The 12,822-nt window shown below is 51.7% G+C and overlaps 1 protein-coding gene across 4 annotated transcripts in view; it reads left to right on the plus strand.

Moving 5' to 3' along the window:
* The first annotated feature begins 1,146 nt into the window (after window positions 1–1,146).
* Window positions 1,147–12,822, plus strand: part of SLC43A2 (solute carrier family 43 member 2) — a 41,936-nt gene continuing 30,260 nt past the window's right edge. Inside the window, exons 1-2 of one of the 4 annotated variants that reach the window (XM_070394461.1) lie at window positions 1,147–1,246; window positions 2,123–2,320. In XM_070394461.1, the coding sequence (XP_070250562.1) occupies window positions 2,161–2,320 (160 nt within the window). In that variant the 5' untranslated portion in view covers window positions 1,147–1,246; window positions 2,123–2,160. Of the gene's footprint in view, window positions 1,247–1,656; window positions 1,964–2,122; window positions 2,321–12,822 lie in introns of those variants that run through there. The other 3 variants (XM_070394464.1, XM_070394463.1, XM_070394462.1) reach the window with 3 other exon arrangements.

The following is a 12,822-nucleotide window of genomic DNA, read 5'->3' on the forward strand; positions in this document are numbered from 1 at the left end:
ACCAGGGTGCCAGCGGCGGCTTCGCAGCGGCAGAGGGCGCTCTCGGACTGGGCGACATGGCACAGAGGACTCCCGGGCTCCCGCAGCCCTGGGATAAGCCAGCTCCGGGAGCCTGCGGGGGAGACCAAGCTGATCAGCGGGAAGACCAAGGGTCTCTAAGGTCAGGCTGGTGTCTCTGACCGGAGAGACGAAGACGGGCAGCAGAAATTCCGGAGCCCGGGCTCCATCCCCTGCCCTGGCAGTTCTGGCAGGTCCAGCTGGCCTACCAGACTGGGAGCTGGAGCCCTCCCTCCACGCCTCTCCCCGAGGCCTGATTTGTCCCTGCAGCTGGGTGCTGCCCAGCCCGTCACCCCGAAGATGGCCCCTGAGGAAGGCATCCGGGAAAGGGGCGGAGGTGGAGCAGACAGTGGGTATGGGATAGTCACCTTGGGCAGGGTTCCCGAGGCGCCAAGGGGAGTGGGTCAGAGTCTGGATGGGCCAACAGGGGAGACACCGTGCTAGGGGACAGACAAGCCCCAAACTCCCACCTGGGGGTCCCCGAGGGACCGGGCAGATGGCACCCAGGAGCGGGGTCGGTGGATCAGGAGAACAGGAAGAGGCACAGCGCGCCTGGGGCCCGCAGATCCGGAATGGGCCAACGTTGCCTGGATGGGGGGAGACTGGGGCAGGAGGAAGCAGGATGGGTTGCGCTGGGAGGAGGCAGTGAGGGCGGCGGGAGTGCAGCGACCCACGGGGAGCCAGAGCATCGAGGCCTGGTGCCAGCGCAGAGTTCGGGAAGTTGGGGGGCTCTAAGACGGGGCGGAGAGCGGAGCGCAGAAGCCGAGCGGGGTGCTCGAGGGGGTCGGAGTGATGCTGGGGACATCTGGGGGCGCGGGCAGGCCGAGCCCGAGCCCGACTCCATCCAGGGCAAGGCTTCGGGGTGGGGCTCCGGAGAGGCGCTAGGGCAGTGTCTCCAGGGGTGTCCAGCCCGGCTGTGACTCCAGGTTAAGGTGGCGGAGCAGAGGCTCGGCCCATCGCTACCCCAAAGCACCCCCAGTTCTCCTGTTTGCCTCGGAGTCCGGCCGGAACCGGCTTCTGCTTGCGGCCGGGCGGGCGGGTGCCTACTGATTGGCCAACGCCTGTTTCCAGCCCACTCAGCCAATCAGCGCGCAGCACTGTTTTCGTCTCGGGGTCCTAATAAAAGGGCTGTAATAAAAGAGGACAGAAAAGGCGCCGGCCGGGCCCGACACACGTCAGTAGGAACCGGGTGAGCTGGATCCTGGGAATCTGGGCCTCGGGGGAGGGCGCTGGGGGCAGAAGGCTTGCGAGCAGGGCGGAGGCGGGGGACTAGGGAGAAGATGTGTGAAAATATGAGAGGGAAGAGATTGGATGGATGGGGAGCCGACAAAAGAGAGGACGGATTTAGGAGGTGGAAGGAAATGGAGCAGCGGAAGTCCGCTCCCATCGAAACGGGCCAAGTGCAGCTCAGGACGGGGGTCGCGCAGGTGGCCCGCGCCGCCGGTTTGAACCGGCTTCGCTTCTCCCATGCGGGGTTCGCGTGGCCGCAGCGCCTAGCGACCTAGGCTGCGGCCAATGGGGCGGCAGTTCCTGTGCCGTCCGGCCAATCAGCGAGCCGTGGGCGGACCGTAGGAGCTAGGTGCGCTGATCTTGTGGTTGAACGAACCAGCTCTGGGGAAGGGTCTCCATTGCGGGCGGGCAGGCGGGCGTCTGTCAGGGTCCGAGGGAGTGGCCGCCCCCAGGTACGCCCGGGCCCAGGTGTCTGGATCTCAGGCTGCCGCCCCTGCAGACACCCAAGCTATGTCAGTCATGCTGGGAGCCAGGACGAACGCACGTCCCTGAGCTTGCGTTAGTCCCTTCCTGCTAGCGTGCCTCAGTTTACCTCTGAGTGAGCCGAGGGAGAAGTCTGCCTGCCTGGCCGGAGCGGCTCCCTCATCTCCGAGGGCAGCCGTGGAAGTCAGCCGCGGTGGGTGGCCCAGGTCCCGGGCAAGACCCGGGCTCCCTTTGCCGCGCGCACCTGCAGCCCGGGCCGCGGAGGGGTGGCAAGCTCCGCGCTGCTGCAGCGGCCGGGCTCGGCCTCCCCGACCGGTCAGGGCCGGGCGCTGACGCTGAGGTCTGTGCGCAGGTGGCTGCAGAGCCGGAGCCGGGCCACCTCGCCGCGTCATGGCGCCCACCCTGGCCACTGCCCATCGGCGCCGCTGGTGGATGGCCTGCACCGCGGTGGTGGAAAACCTCCTCTTCTCGGCAGTCCTCCTGGGCTGGGGCTCGCTGCTCATCATGCTCAAGTCGGAGGGCTTTTACTCCTACCTGTGCACGGAGCCAGGTGAGACGGGCGCCTCGGGCTCGGTCGGGGAGGTTCCCGGAGCGGCAGCTTTTGGAGAGGGAGGGCGAGATGGCGGCACAGACCTGGCCCGCGATACCACCTTGCTGCGCAGCGCCCCCCAGTCAGCAAAAGGCCTATTTGCTCCTCATGCAGCTCTCCTGGGTCCATAGCACGGTCCCCGTTTTATGGATGAAAAAACTGAGACTGCCGACAGATCTTCTGACTTGCCCGAGGCCACACAGCCAGGAGCCGTCCTAGAATCAGAACCCCTGAGTCCAGGGCATTCCTTCCACCCCTGGGAACTCTGCTGGGCACCTCCGCCCAGGGCCTGGCACATCGCGTGCCTGGCATGAAGCATGTTGCTCCCTGACTGTAGAAAAAGGAACTCCTGACTCGGTGGCTTGGGTGTAACGAGAGAGAGAGGAAGTGGCTTGGCCTCCATCCGGTGGAAGAGTCATCTAGAATTTAGATGTTTTTTAGTCAGATCATTCTGGAGTCTTTTAAGGGCTTGTCAGATACCATTTCTTGTCTGTTTTTGCTGCTTTATGATTTTCCAACGGACTTTTCCTCCCACAAGCTGTGAGAACGTCTCAGTGGTCTTCTGTGTCCATGGGGTGAGGGGGAGGAGAAGAAGGGGAACTTATAAAAATGGCACCAGGTCTGTCCTTTCCCTTTGCCACATGGTTGGTGTTGCCAGATGCAGGCTGAGGATGCTGCTCTACAAGGAATCAAACCCCCATTCCCACCTTCATACTTCCCAGCCCTGTTTGAAGGTCCTAATGGTTGATGTCAGTAGGTTCAGCCCAGCCGTGGAACTCAGGTGACTCCCAATTTCCACCTCCTACCCGCTTCCTAGACAATCTTGATAGGAAGCATTTTCCTCTGCCCTCTTGCTGTCTCCAGCAGTTCACCCTGATTGAATCAGTAATGCCTCTCCCCGGGGCCTTTGTCAGCCCGCCCCTACCCGAGTCCCTTTAGACCAGTGGTTCTCAACCTTCCTAATGCCGCGGCCCTTTAATACAGTTCCTCATGTGACCCAACCATAAAATTATTTTCGTTGCTACTTCATAACTGTAATTTTGCTACTGTTATGAATCGTAATGTAAATATCTGATATGCAGGATGTATTTTCATTGTTACCAATTGAACATAATTAAAGCATAGTGATTAATCACAAAAACAATATGTAATTATATATGTGTTTTCCGATGGTCTTAGGCGACCCCTGTGAAAGGGTCGTTCGACCCCCAAAGGGTCGCGACCCACAGGTTGAGAACCGCTGCTTTAGACAGAGCTAGCCCAAGCTTGACCCCCTGATCACACCACCAGCATGCTTTGTCTTTCGAGAGTTCTTACTTTGAGGGAAGAAAAAATTTTGAACCAGCTCATGTAACTCCATGTAGAGTCTTCCCTGCTTTTCTTCTCTGATCTTCCCAGGATATTCCTGAGTGTTCCAGTCTCTGGGGAGCATAGCTGGAGGGGTTTAGGGCAGGAGAAAGGGAGTGTGTGTGTTGGGTGGGGGAGGCGGGGAATGCACAGGCTACTGGCAGGGCAGAGAGTGTATCATTTAGAACCTTTAGCCTTTAGCCACTCAGAAATATTTCCTGATAGCCTGAGGGTTCTTGGCAGAACTTTCCCCATGTCAGCAAGAAATCTTGGGAGATGGGAAAGTCACTCAGACCTTGTTCCTTACACAAGCTTTCTATTCTGTCCAAGAAATGTTAGATTAATGACTCTGGAAGGAACAGGTTGGAGTATTTGGCTCCTCCTCTCCCTCCCTCTCTCCTCCCTTTGAGATCATGACCCTTCCTGCTCGCCTCCCTGGGCTCTCTCAGGCTACACAGAAGTTTAAAACATAGGAAAAAACATCATCATCCACAGATGAAGCTTTTATCATCTTGTTCATGCTGGAGGACTGCTATATTCAATTTTTTTTTTTTTTTACCCACTTGGTATTAGAAGGTCAGATTCTAGGGTTCTTCTGAGTTTGTCCACTGATTTAATTTACTTTATGGTATTGGCAGCATTGGGGCTGGTCACTTCATTCCTGCCTCAACCTTGGCTACTTCCTTCAAGTGGGAGGAGTCTTAGAGCTTGTGCCAACCTAGTGCTGAGTTAGTAGTTAAGCCTTTAAGGCTTGACTGGCCCCCCTTGTAACCCAAAGTGAAGATGAAGGTGAAGGGTCAGCATGTGGGTTGAACATCAACCTCTTATCCCATGCATGCCTTTGCCCCTGCTTCTGATTTTGGTTTCTCTGACTCTCTGGCAAACCCTCTGACTCAGCATCCTCCAAGGCAGGCCTGCTGATTCCACACAGCTTATCTCTGGCCTCTCTGTTCCTGGCTTCTGGGAGTCCAAGCAGCCTGTGCCTTTCAGGCAGGAATCCCGGTGCCTGACTGGGAGTGCCTGGAGGATTCAGGGACAAGGTTTCTGCTGAGGTCTAATATTTTCAAACTGGGTGGATGGCTGCCTTGCAGAGGAGCAGTTAAGCCACTTATTGAATTAGACTTGTGAAAAGGGGACCAGCCTACAGCTGATTGAGATGCAAATCTGTCAGCTTTTTGTTGCTTTGAGGACTGATGCTTTGGTTTGTCCTCTAAAGAAACTTTGCCTGAACCTGTTGAAAGGTTCTCAGAGCTCTTTCTTGGGACTCCAGCCAGAATCTGGCCGCAGACACAGCACTGGTCCCAGCGTGGTGAGGTGGGAGAAGGAAAGAAAGAGCCCCTTTCTCTGTGGCTGCTGAGCTCTTTTTGCCCTGCCGGCTGGACAGTCGGGATTAATGACAGGGCCCGGGGCTAGGCATTTAGGCTTTGCTCCCCAGACCCGCCCCCCTGGTGTGGGCAGGAGACCGACGGGTTCCCAGCCCGGGAGTCATGGGGCTTTTCCAGGACTGCGTCCTTTTGGCCTCTGGGCGGCCACTGTACCCACCCACGTCTGACCTCTCTTCATTCTCTGTCACTCGGAGGCCCGCTTCGGCTGGGCAGCTCGGCCGGTGCTACCTGAGGATGTTTATCTCTTCTTTCATCTAACCTGGGCTTTACGTAAACATTATTTTAAAAATGTTTTTATTGGGCCCTGACCAGTTTGGCTCAGTGGATAGACCATCGGCCTGCGGACTGAAGAGTCCCAGGTTCGATTCCGCTCAAGGGCATGTACCTTGGTTGTGGGCACATCTCCAGTAGGGAGTGTGCAGGAAGCAGCTGAATCGATGTTTCTCTCTCATCGATGTTTCTAACTCTCTATCCCTCTCCTTCTCCCTTCCTCTCTGTAAAAAAAATCAATAAAATATATAAAAATGTTTTTATTGGAAAAGGGAAAAAAAGTAACAAAAAATGTTTTTATTGGTTATTAGAGAGAGAGGAAGGGAGAGGGATAGAGAGATAGAAACATTGATGAGAGAGGAACATCATCGATCGGCTTCGTCCTGCACGCACCCCTCCTGGGGATTGAGCCCTCAACCCGGGCATGTGCCCTGCCCAGGAATCGAACTGGCAACCTCTTGGTTCCTGGGTCGATGCTCAACTACTGAGCCACACCATCCAGGCAGGTAACATTGTTGAGGTGCTGCCCTGGAGTGTAGAGCAGTCCTGGCCCTCAGGGTGTCTGCAATCTGCCAGCATCAAACAAGTCACCGCACACAGACCTATATCGTTTCCAGTGGAGGTCTGTACTCCAGCGGACAGCAGGGTGCTGGGACTAAGAGTGACAGTGGAGATCTGATTCAGCTTGGGTAGAAGGGCCTCTGGTGTTTAGGCAGAAGTGTGGAGGGTGAGGAGGGTTGAGTCAGGAGAGAAGGGGGCAAGTAGCCCTGAGGCAGACTGCATGCTGGAGAAGAGGCGAGAAGGGACTGAGAGGGGGTCAGGGAAGCTGCTGGGGAGGCTGGATTTTACTCTCACGGCAAGAGGAGGGGAGGGAGGCAGAGGAGGGTGATCATTTCACCTCTTAGACTCCTGAAGTGTTGAGGACTTGCCACCTGCTGGGTGGGGTGGGGCTGTGAAGGTGAGAGCCTGAGGAAGTCACAGCCCAGCCCAGCCATGGACACCAAGGCAGAGCCCAGGTCTGTGCTCTTGGTCTCTACAGTCACTGCCTGTGGTGTCGGGGGAGAGCCATACCCTTCACTGAAATAAAACAGGAAGCTGGCCCTCGGGGTTCTGAGAGGCAGAGGGGCTGCCATCACCCAGGGAAACTGGGCCAGGCCTGGTCCCCACCAGGCGGGGCCGAGGCTGCAGATGTGGACAGGAGACATTCTCTGTGGCTTCCAGGCCCTCCTTTTTTTATTCAAACTGAATTTATTGGGGTAACATTGGTTAATGAAATCATATCGGTTTCAGGTGTACAATTCTATAAAACATCATCTGTATATTGTGTTGTGTTCACCGCCCCAAGTCAAGTCTCCTTTCTTCACCATTTATTCCCCCTTAACCCTCCTCTACCTCCCCGCATCCCCCTCTCCCTCTGGTAATCACCAGGCTGTTGTCTGTGTCTATGAGGGGTTTTTTTCTTCTTAATCCCTTCATCTTTTTCACCAGCCTCCAAACCCTTCCTCTCTGACAGCTGTCAGTCTGTTCTCTGTATCTGTTTTGTTTGTTAGTTTATTTTGTTCATTAGATTCCACAAATAAGTGAAATCATATGGTACTTGTCTTTCTCTGACTGGCTTATTTCTCTCAGCATAATATTCTCCAGGTCCATCCATGCTGTTGCAAAGGGTAAGATTTCCTTCTTCTTTTTTTTTTCTTTATTGATTAAGGTATTACATATGTGTTTTTATGGTCCCCGCCCCCCGATTTCCTTCTTTTTTTTATGTACCACAGCTTTTTTTATCCACTCATCTACTGATGGGCACTTGAGCTGCTTGCAAATCTTGGCTGTTGTAAATAACACTGCAGCCGTGGTCAGTTTGGCTCAGTGGATAGAGCATTGGCCTGCGGACTGAAGGGTCCCGGGTTCAATTCCAGTCAAGGGCACATGCCCGGTTGTGGGTTTGATCCCCAGTGTGGGGTGTGCAGGAGGCAGCCAATCAGTGATTCTTATTATTGATGTTTCTATCTCTCTCTTCCTCTCTCTTCTTCTCTGAAACCAATAAAAATATATTTTAAAAAATAACACTGCAATGAACTTAAGGGTGCTTATATTCTTTCGAATTATTGTTTTGAGTGTTTTCAGGTATATTCTCAGAAGTGGAGTCACTGAGTCATAAGGCAATTCCATTTTGTTGTTGTTGTTGTTAATCCTCATCCAAGGATATTTTTCCATTGATTTTTAGAGAGAGTGGAAGGGAGGAGGAGATATACACAGAGAGAGAAATATCCAGTGGTTGCCTCCCGTATGCGTCCTGACCGGGGCCGGGGATTAAGCCTGCAACCAATGTACATGCCCTTGACCAGAATCGAACCCATGACCCTTCAGTCTGCAGGCCAGTGCTCTATCCATTGAGCCAAACCAGCTAGAGCAGGCAGTTCCATTTTTTATTTTTTTAGGTAACCCCGTACTGCTTTCCACAGTGGCTGCACCAGTCTGTATTCTCACCAACAGTGCACGAGGGTTCCCTTTTTTCCACATCCTTGCTGTTTGTTGATTTATTGATGATAGCCATTCTGATAGGTGTGAGGTGATATCTTAATGTGGTTTTAATTTGCATCTCTCTGATAATTAGTGACATTGAGCATCTTTTCATATCTCTTGGCCATCTATATGCCCTCTTTGGAGAAGTGTCTATTCAGGTCCTTTGCCCGTTTTTTAATTGGGCTGTTTGTGTGTTTTGGTGTTGAGTTGTATACGTTCTTTTATTAAAAATTAATTTTAGAGAGAGAGGAAGGGATGGGGAGAGAGAGAGAGTAACATCAATGTGAGAGAGAAACATCAATCGGCTGCCTCCCACACACACCCAGACCAGGGATTGAGCCTGTAATCTGGACATGCGCCCTGACTGGCAATCACACCTGGGACCTTTTGGTGCATGGGATGACGCTCAACCAACCGAGTCACACCAGCCAGGGCAAGTTGTATAAGTTCTTTATAAATTTTGGATATTAACCCCTTATCAGATGTATCATTGGTGAATATGTTCTCCTATTCAGTGGGTTGTCTTTCCATTTTGTTGATAGTTTTCTTTGCAGTGCAAAAACTTTTTGGTTTGATATAGTCCCATTTGTTTATTTTTTTGTCTGTTTCTCTTGCCCTAGGAGAGATATCAGAAAAAATATTGCTACTAGAAATGTCTGAGGTTTTACTGTCTATGTTTTCTTTTAGGATTTTCATGGTTTCAAGTCTTACATTTAAGTCTTTAATCCATTTTCTGAAAAATATGTTTTTATTGATTTAAGGGAGAGGGAGAGAGAGAGAGAAACATCGATCAGCTGCCTCCTATATGCTCCCTACTGTGGATTGAATCCAAAACCAGGGCATGTCCTGACCAGGAATCGAACCAGTGATCTCTTGGTGCGTGGGGCAAAGCTTAATCCACTGAACCACACCAATGGGCAAGTCTCTGATCCATTTTGAGTTTATTCTTGTGTATGGTGTAAGAAGGTGGTCTAATTTCATTTTGCACATATCTGTTCAATTTTTCAGCACCATTTATTGAATAGACTACTTTACCCCATTGTATGTTTTTGACTCCTTTGTCAAATATTAATTAACCACAAAGGCATGGGCTCTCTATTCTGTTCCATTGATCTATATGCCTGTTTTTATGCCAGAACTATGCTGTTTTAATTACTATGGCCTTGTAATATGGTTTGATATCAGGTATCATGATTCCTCCAACTTTGTTCTTTCTCAAGATTGCTATGGCTATTTGGGGTCTTTTGTGGTTCCGTGTAAATATTTGTTCTGGTTCTGTGAAATACGCCATTGGTATCTTGATAGGAATTGCATTGACTCTATAGGTTGCTTTGGGTAGCATGGACATTTTAATGATATCCATGAACACAGTATATGCTTCCACATATTTGTATCTTCTTCAATTTCTTTCTTCAGTGTCTCATAATTTTCTTCTATTCACTTTGGGCTTTTTTTTTTTCTAGTTACTTTAAGTGTAAAGGTAGATTGTTTATTTGAGATTTTTCTTGTTTCTTGAGATAGGCCTATTATGCTATGAATTTCCCTCTTAGGACTGCTTTTGCTGTGTCATAAATTTTAAATTGTTGTGTTCTCATTTTCATTGTTTCAAGGTAATTTTTTATTTCTTCCTTGATCTCATTGTTAACTCATTCATTGTTTAGTAACATGTTATTTAGATTCCATGTCTTGTGTGATTTTCAGTTTTTTTCTTATGATTGATTTCTAGTTTCACACTATTATGGTCAGAGAAGATGCTTGATACAATTTCAATCTACTTAAATTTTTTGAGACTTTTTCTGCCCTAACATGTGGTCTATCCTAGAAAATGTTCCATGTGCACTTGAAAATAATGTTTATTCTGCTGCTTTGGGATGAAATGCTCTGAAGATATCAATTAAATCCATCTGATCTAGTATATTTTTTAAGGCCGCTGTTTCCTTGTTGATTTTCTATCTGGAAAGATCTAGCCATTGATGTCAAAATCCCCTACTATGCCACTATGCCCCAGCTGGGTGGCTCAGTTGGTTGGAACATCGTTTGCACACTAAAAAGGTTGTGGGTTTGATTCCTGGTCAGGGCACATACCTAGATTCAGGTCTAATCCCCGGTAGGGCACATATGGGAGGCAACTGATCTATATTTCTCTCTCTCTTTCTGTTAACAAACTCCTTTAGCTTTTTCTTGTCTGGGAAGTTTTTTATTTCTCCTTTAATTTTAAATAATGGCCTTGCTGGGAAAGTAGTCTTGGTTGTAGGTCCTTGCTTTTCATCACTTTGAATATTTCATGCCAATCCCTTCTGAGGCATGAAATGGTCTCGTACACCCAAGGGTCAGTGGTTGATAGCTTTTGAAAACTCACCCTTTCACATTTATTGCTGTGTATTTTGGATTTTTTTTAAAAAGTAGCAATGGGCTCTAACCGGTTTGGCTCAGTGGATAGAGCGTCGGCCTGTGGACTGAAAGGTCCCAGGTTCGATTCTGGTCAAGGGCATGTACTTTGGTTGTGGGCACATCCCCAGTAGGAGTTGTGCAGGAGGCAGCTGATCGATGTTTCTCTCTCATCGATGTTTCTAACTCTCTATCCCTCTCCCTTCCTCTCTGTAAAAAAATCAATAATATATATATATTTTTAAAAAGCAGTGACTTCTTAAAAAAAAATAAAAAAGTAGCAATGGGTAAGAAAGTCTAAAGGCTGGTGACCACAGCCTTAGGATGTGTCACAGAGAGGAGCTGGTGCCCTTAGCCCTCCCCACCAACCCTGCCCTCCTCCTTCCCATTTCATGACCTAATTTTTCTCCCCCACATCCGCTGCTCACCACTCCTGGTTTCTTGGTGTTCTATTCAGGTCCTGTCCAGCTGGGTTGGCTTTCCGGGACCTCGTGGGAAGGTCTTGGGGACAGTCCCATTCTCACCAGGTGACATTAGGTCCACCTGGTATTGCCCCAACTCTGTGACAGCCTGTGCTCCCAGCATTTTCTCAGAACTGCCTCTGACCCAGGTAGTACAGCATCAGCACAGCCTGAAGGTTAAAAGCAGGAGCTTTGGAGTCTGACAGCCTGGATTCAAGTCCAGTTTCCCCGGGTATTGGCTATGAGACCTTGGCCAAGACACTTAACCTGTTCTGAAATTCCTGGGATATGGGGTGGGGGTGGGAGGCTGCTAAGTGCCACAGGAATGAATAGCATTGGACACAGCAGCCAGCACACACAGGCACTCTGTGACCACAGCGAAGGCGTTGGCCCTGGCCCACCAGCAGGGCCCTCTGACTGTCTGTCCTGCCTCTTGTTTGCTCTGTGTCTGAGGCTGACCTCTCACCTACATCCCCCCTGCTGCACTGGAGATGCTGCTTCCTGTTGCCGGATAGACGAAGGATTTGAGAAAGAGGGGAGGTCCTGGGGCAGGGGCCATCGGCAGGGTGGCCCAGGGGCCTGCCCCCGGGGAGCGGCCAGTCAGAAGGGGGCTGCTCAGGAATTCAGAGGGGCTGCTCCAGCCCAGCCCAGGGCCCTTTGCTCCCTTAAGCATCGTCTGGCCGGCTATTCTGGAGGCTCCCACCCCCTTTATTTCCCTGGGATGGGGGGAGCCCCCTCTTTGACCCAGAGATGTCAGAGCAGCCCGAGTGGGTCACAGCACCCTCTTTTCTCCCCTGCCTTCTCTGTACAGATTGTGTATGTGAGTGTTCTGTGAGGCCAGACAGTACAGGCATTGTTCTCTCTTCCCCGCCCCTGGGTTTCCTCCTAAGCAGTCTTACGCCTGTTCTCAGCATACTCTGGCCACACCAATTCCTGTCCTGTCCTCTTGGTTCACCTTCCCCAGCTGGGCTGGATCAGGCCGCTCTGGCCTCCCACTGCAGTCACCTGTTTACTAAACAGGTGCAAGTGAGGCGCAGAGCAGGCTGGGCTGGTGAGGGCTGGGCTATGGCTGGGAGAAGAGGGGCACCCCAGGGCCTTGACGCTTCCTGGGTGCTTGTCTGATTGGTGTTTCTCCTGGCCCACAATGGTCCAGGAGCCAAGGAAGAGAAGCAGCCTGGGGGTGACGGTGTGTTTGGGCACCTGCTACATCTGTGTTTATTCGTGTGGGAAGTTTTACTGCCAACAAAGCTTCTGGGCTAAAGGATGGTTTAGGTCCCGCTGGGGTGAGGGGCACGCTCATGATGCTCCATAGGCAGACAAGGGGCCACTCAGACACCTCCACCCACTCCTGGCTCGTGTGTTGCTGGACATCACTGCCTGAGGCAGGAGGGCTGAGGGCCAGGCGCCCTTTGGCAGGGACTTGTTTAAGCAGAGAAGGCTGGCAGCTCCAAGTAAGGTCCCTGCCTCCGTATGGAGTGGCTCTAGAATGAAAGATGGGAGGGACAGAGACCCTTCCTTCTGCTCTGACCTGTCTCCTCATTAGCCCCCTGCCTAGTTACAGGGGTGACCAGATCTCTCAACTATTCAGATGTTTGCACCCATCCCCCATTATAGCAAATTAGGGAGACTGCCTTGGGTATTGTGCCTTGGGCTTTTATCTTCTCTCTCCGTGAGTGCAGTCCTGGATTTAAGGGTCCCCTGCGGTTCCTCTCTGGGGAACCTGTGGGTGGGGCACCCTGGTGCCTCACTCAGAGAGAGTGCTGCCTTGTTTACTGGTGTTCCGTCCAGGCAGGGCTCCCTGCCCACAGCAGCAGACCCTGCAGCACTGAGTGCAGCGATGGGCTCTAGACCCTGCGTGGCCACAGTCAGGTCTCACAGGCCAGCAATCCCGGACCCTCCCCACCCATCCACTGGGTCACACCTGTGCTGGTTTGCTCATATCTGCATGCCAACCTGGAAGTGGCTGTCGTCCCATTTCACCTCCATTTCCTGTTGCTGCTGGCAGAGCTGACACCTGAAGCCAGTGCCAACCTGTGAAGCAGCTCTGCCTTCCCAGAAGCTGCCCCACAGGGAGCGAGCGGCTCAGGCC

Source organism: Myotis yumanensis, unplaced genomic scaffold (assembly GCF_028538775.1).
Source record: "Myotis yumanensis isolate MYYU_CA2020_CCGP unplaced genomic scaffold, mMyoYum1.0.hap1 SCAF_16, whole genome shotgun sequence".
Classification (NCBI taxonomy): Eukaryota; Metazoa; Chordata; class Mammalia; order Chiroptera; family Vespertilionidae; genus Myotis; species Myotis yumanensis.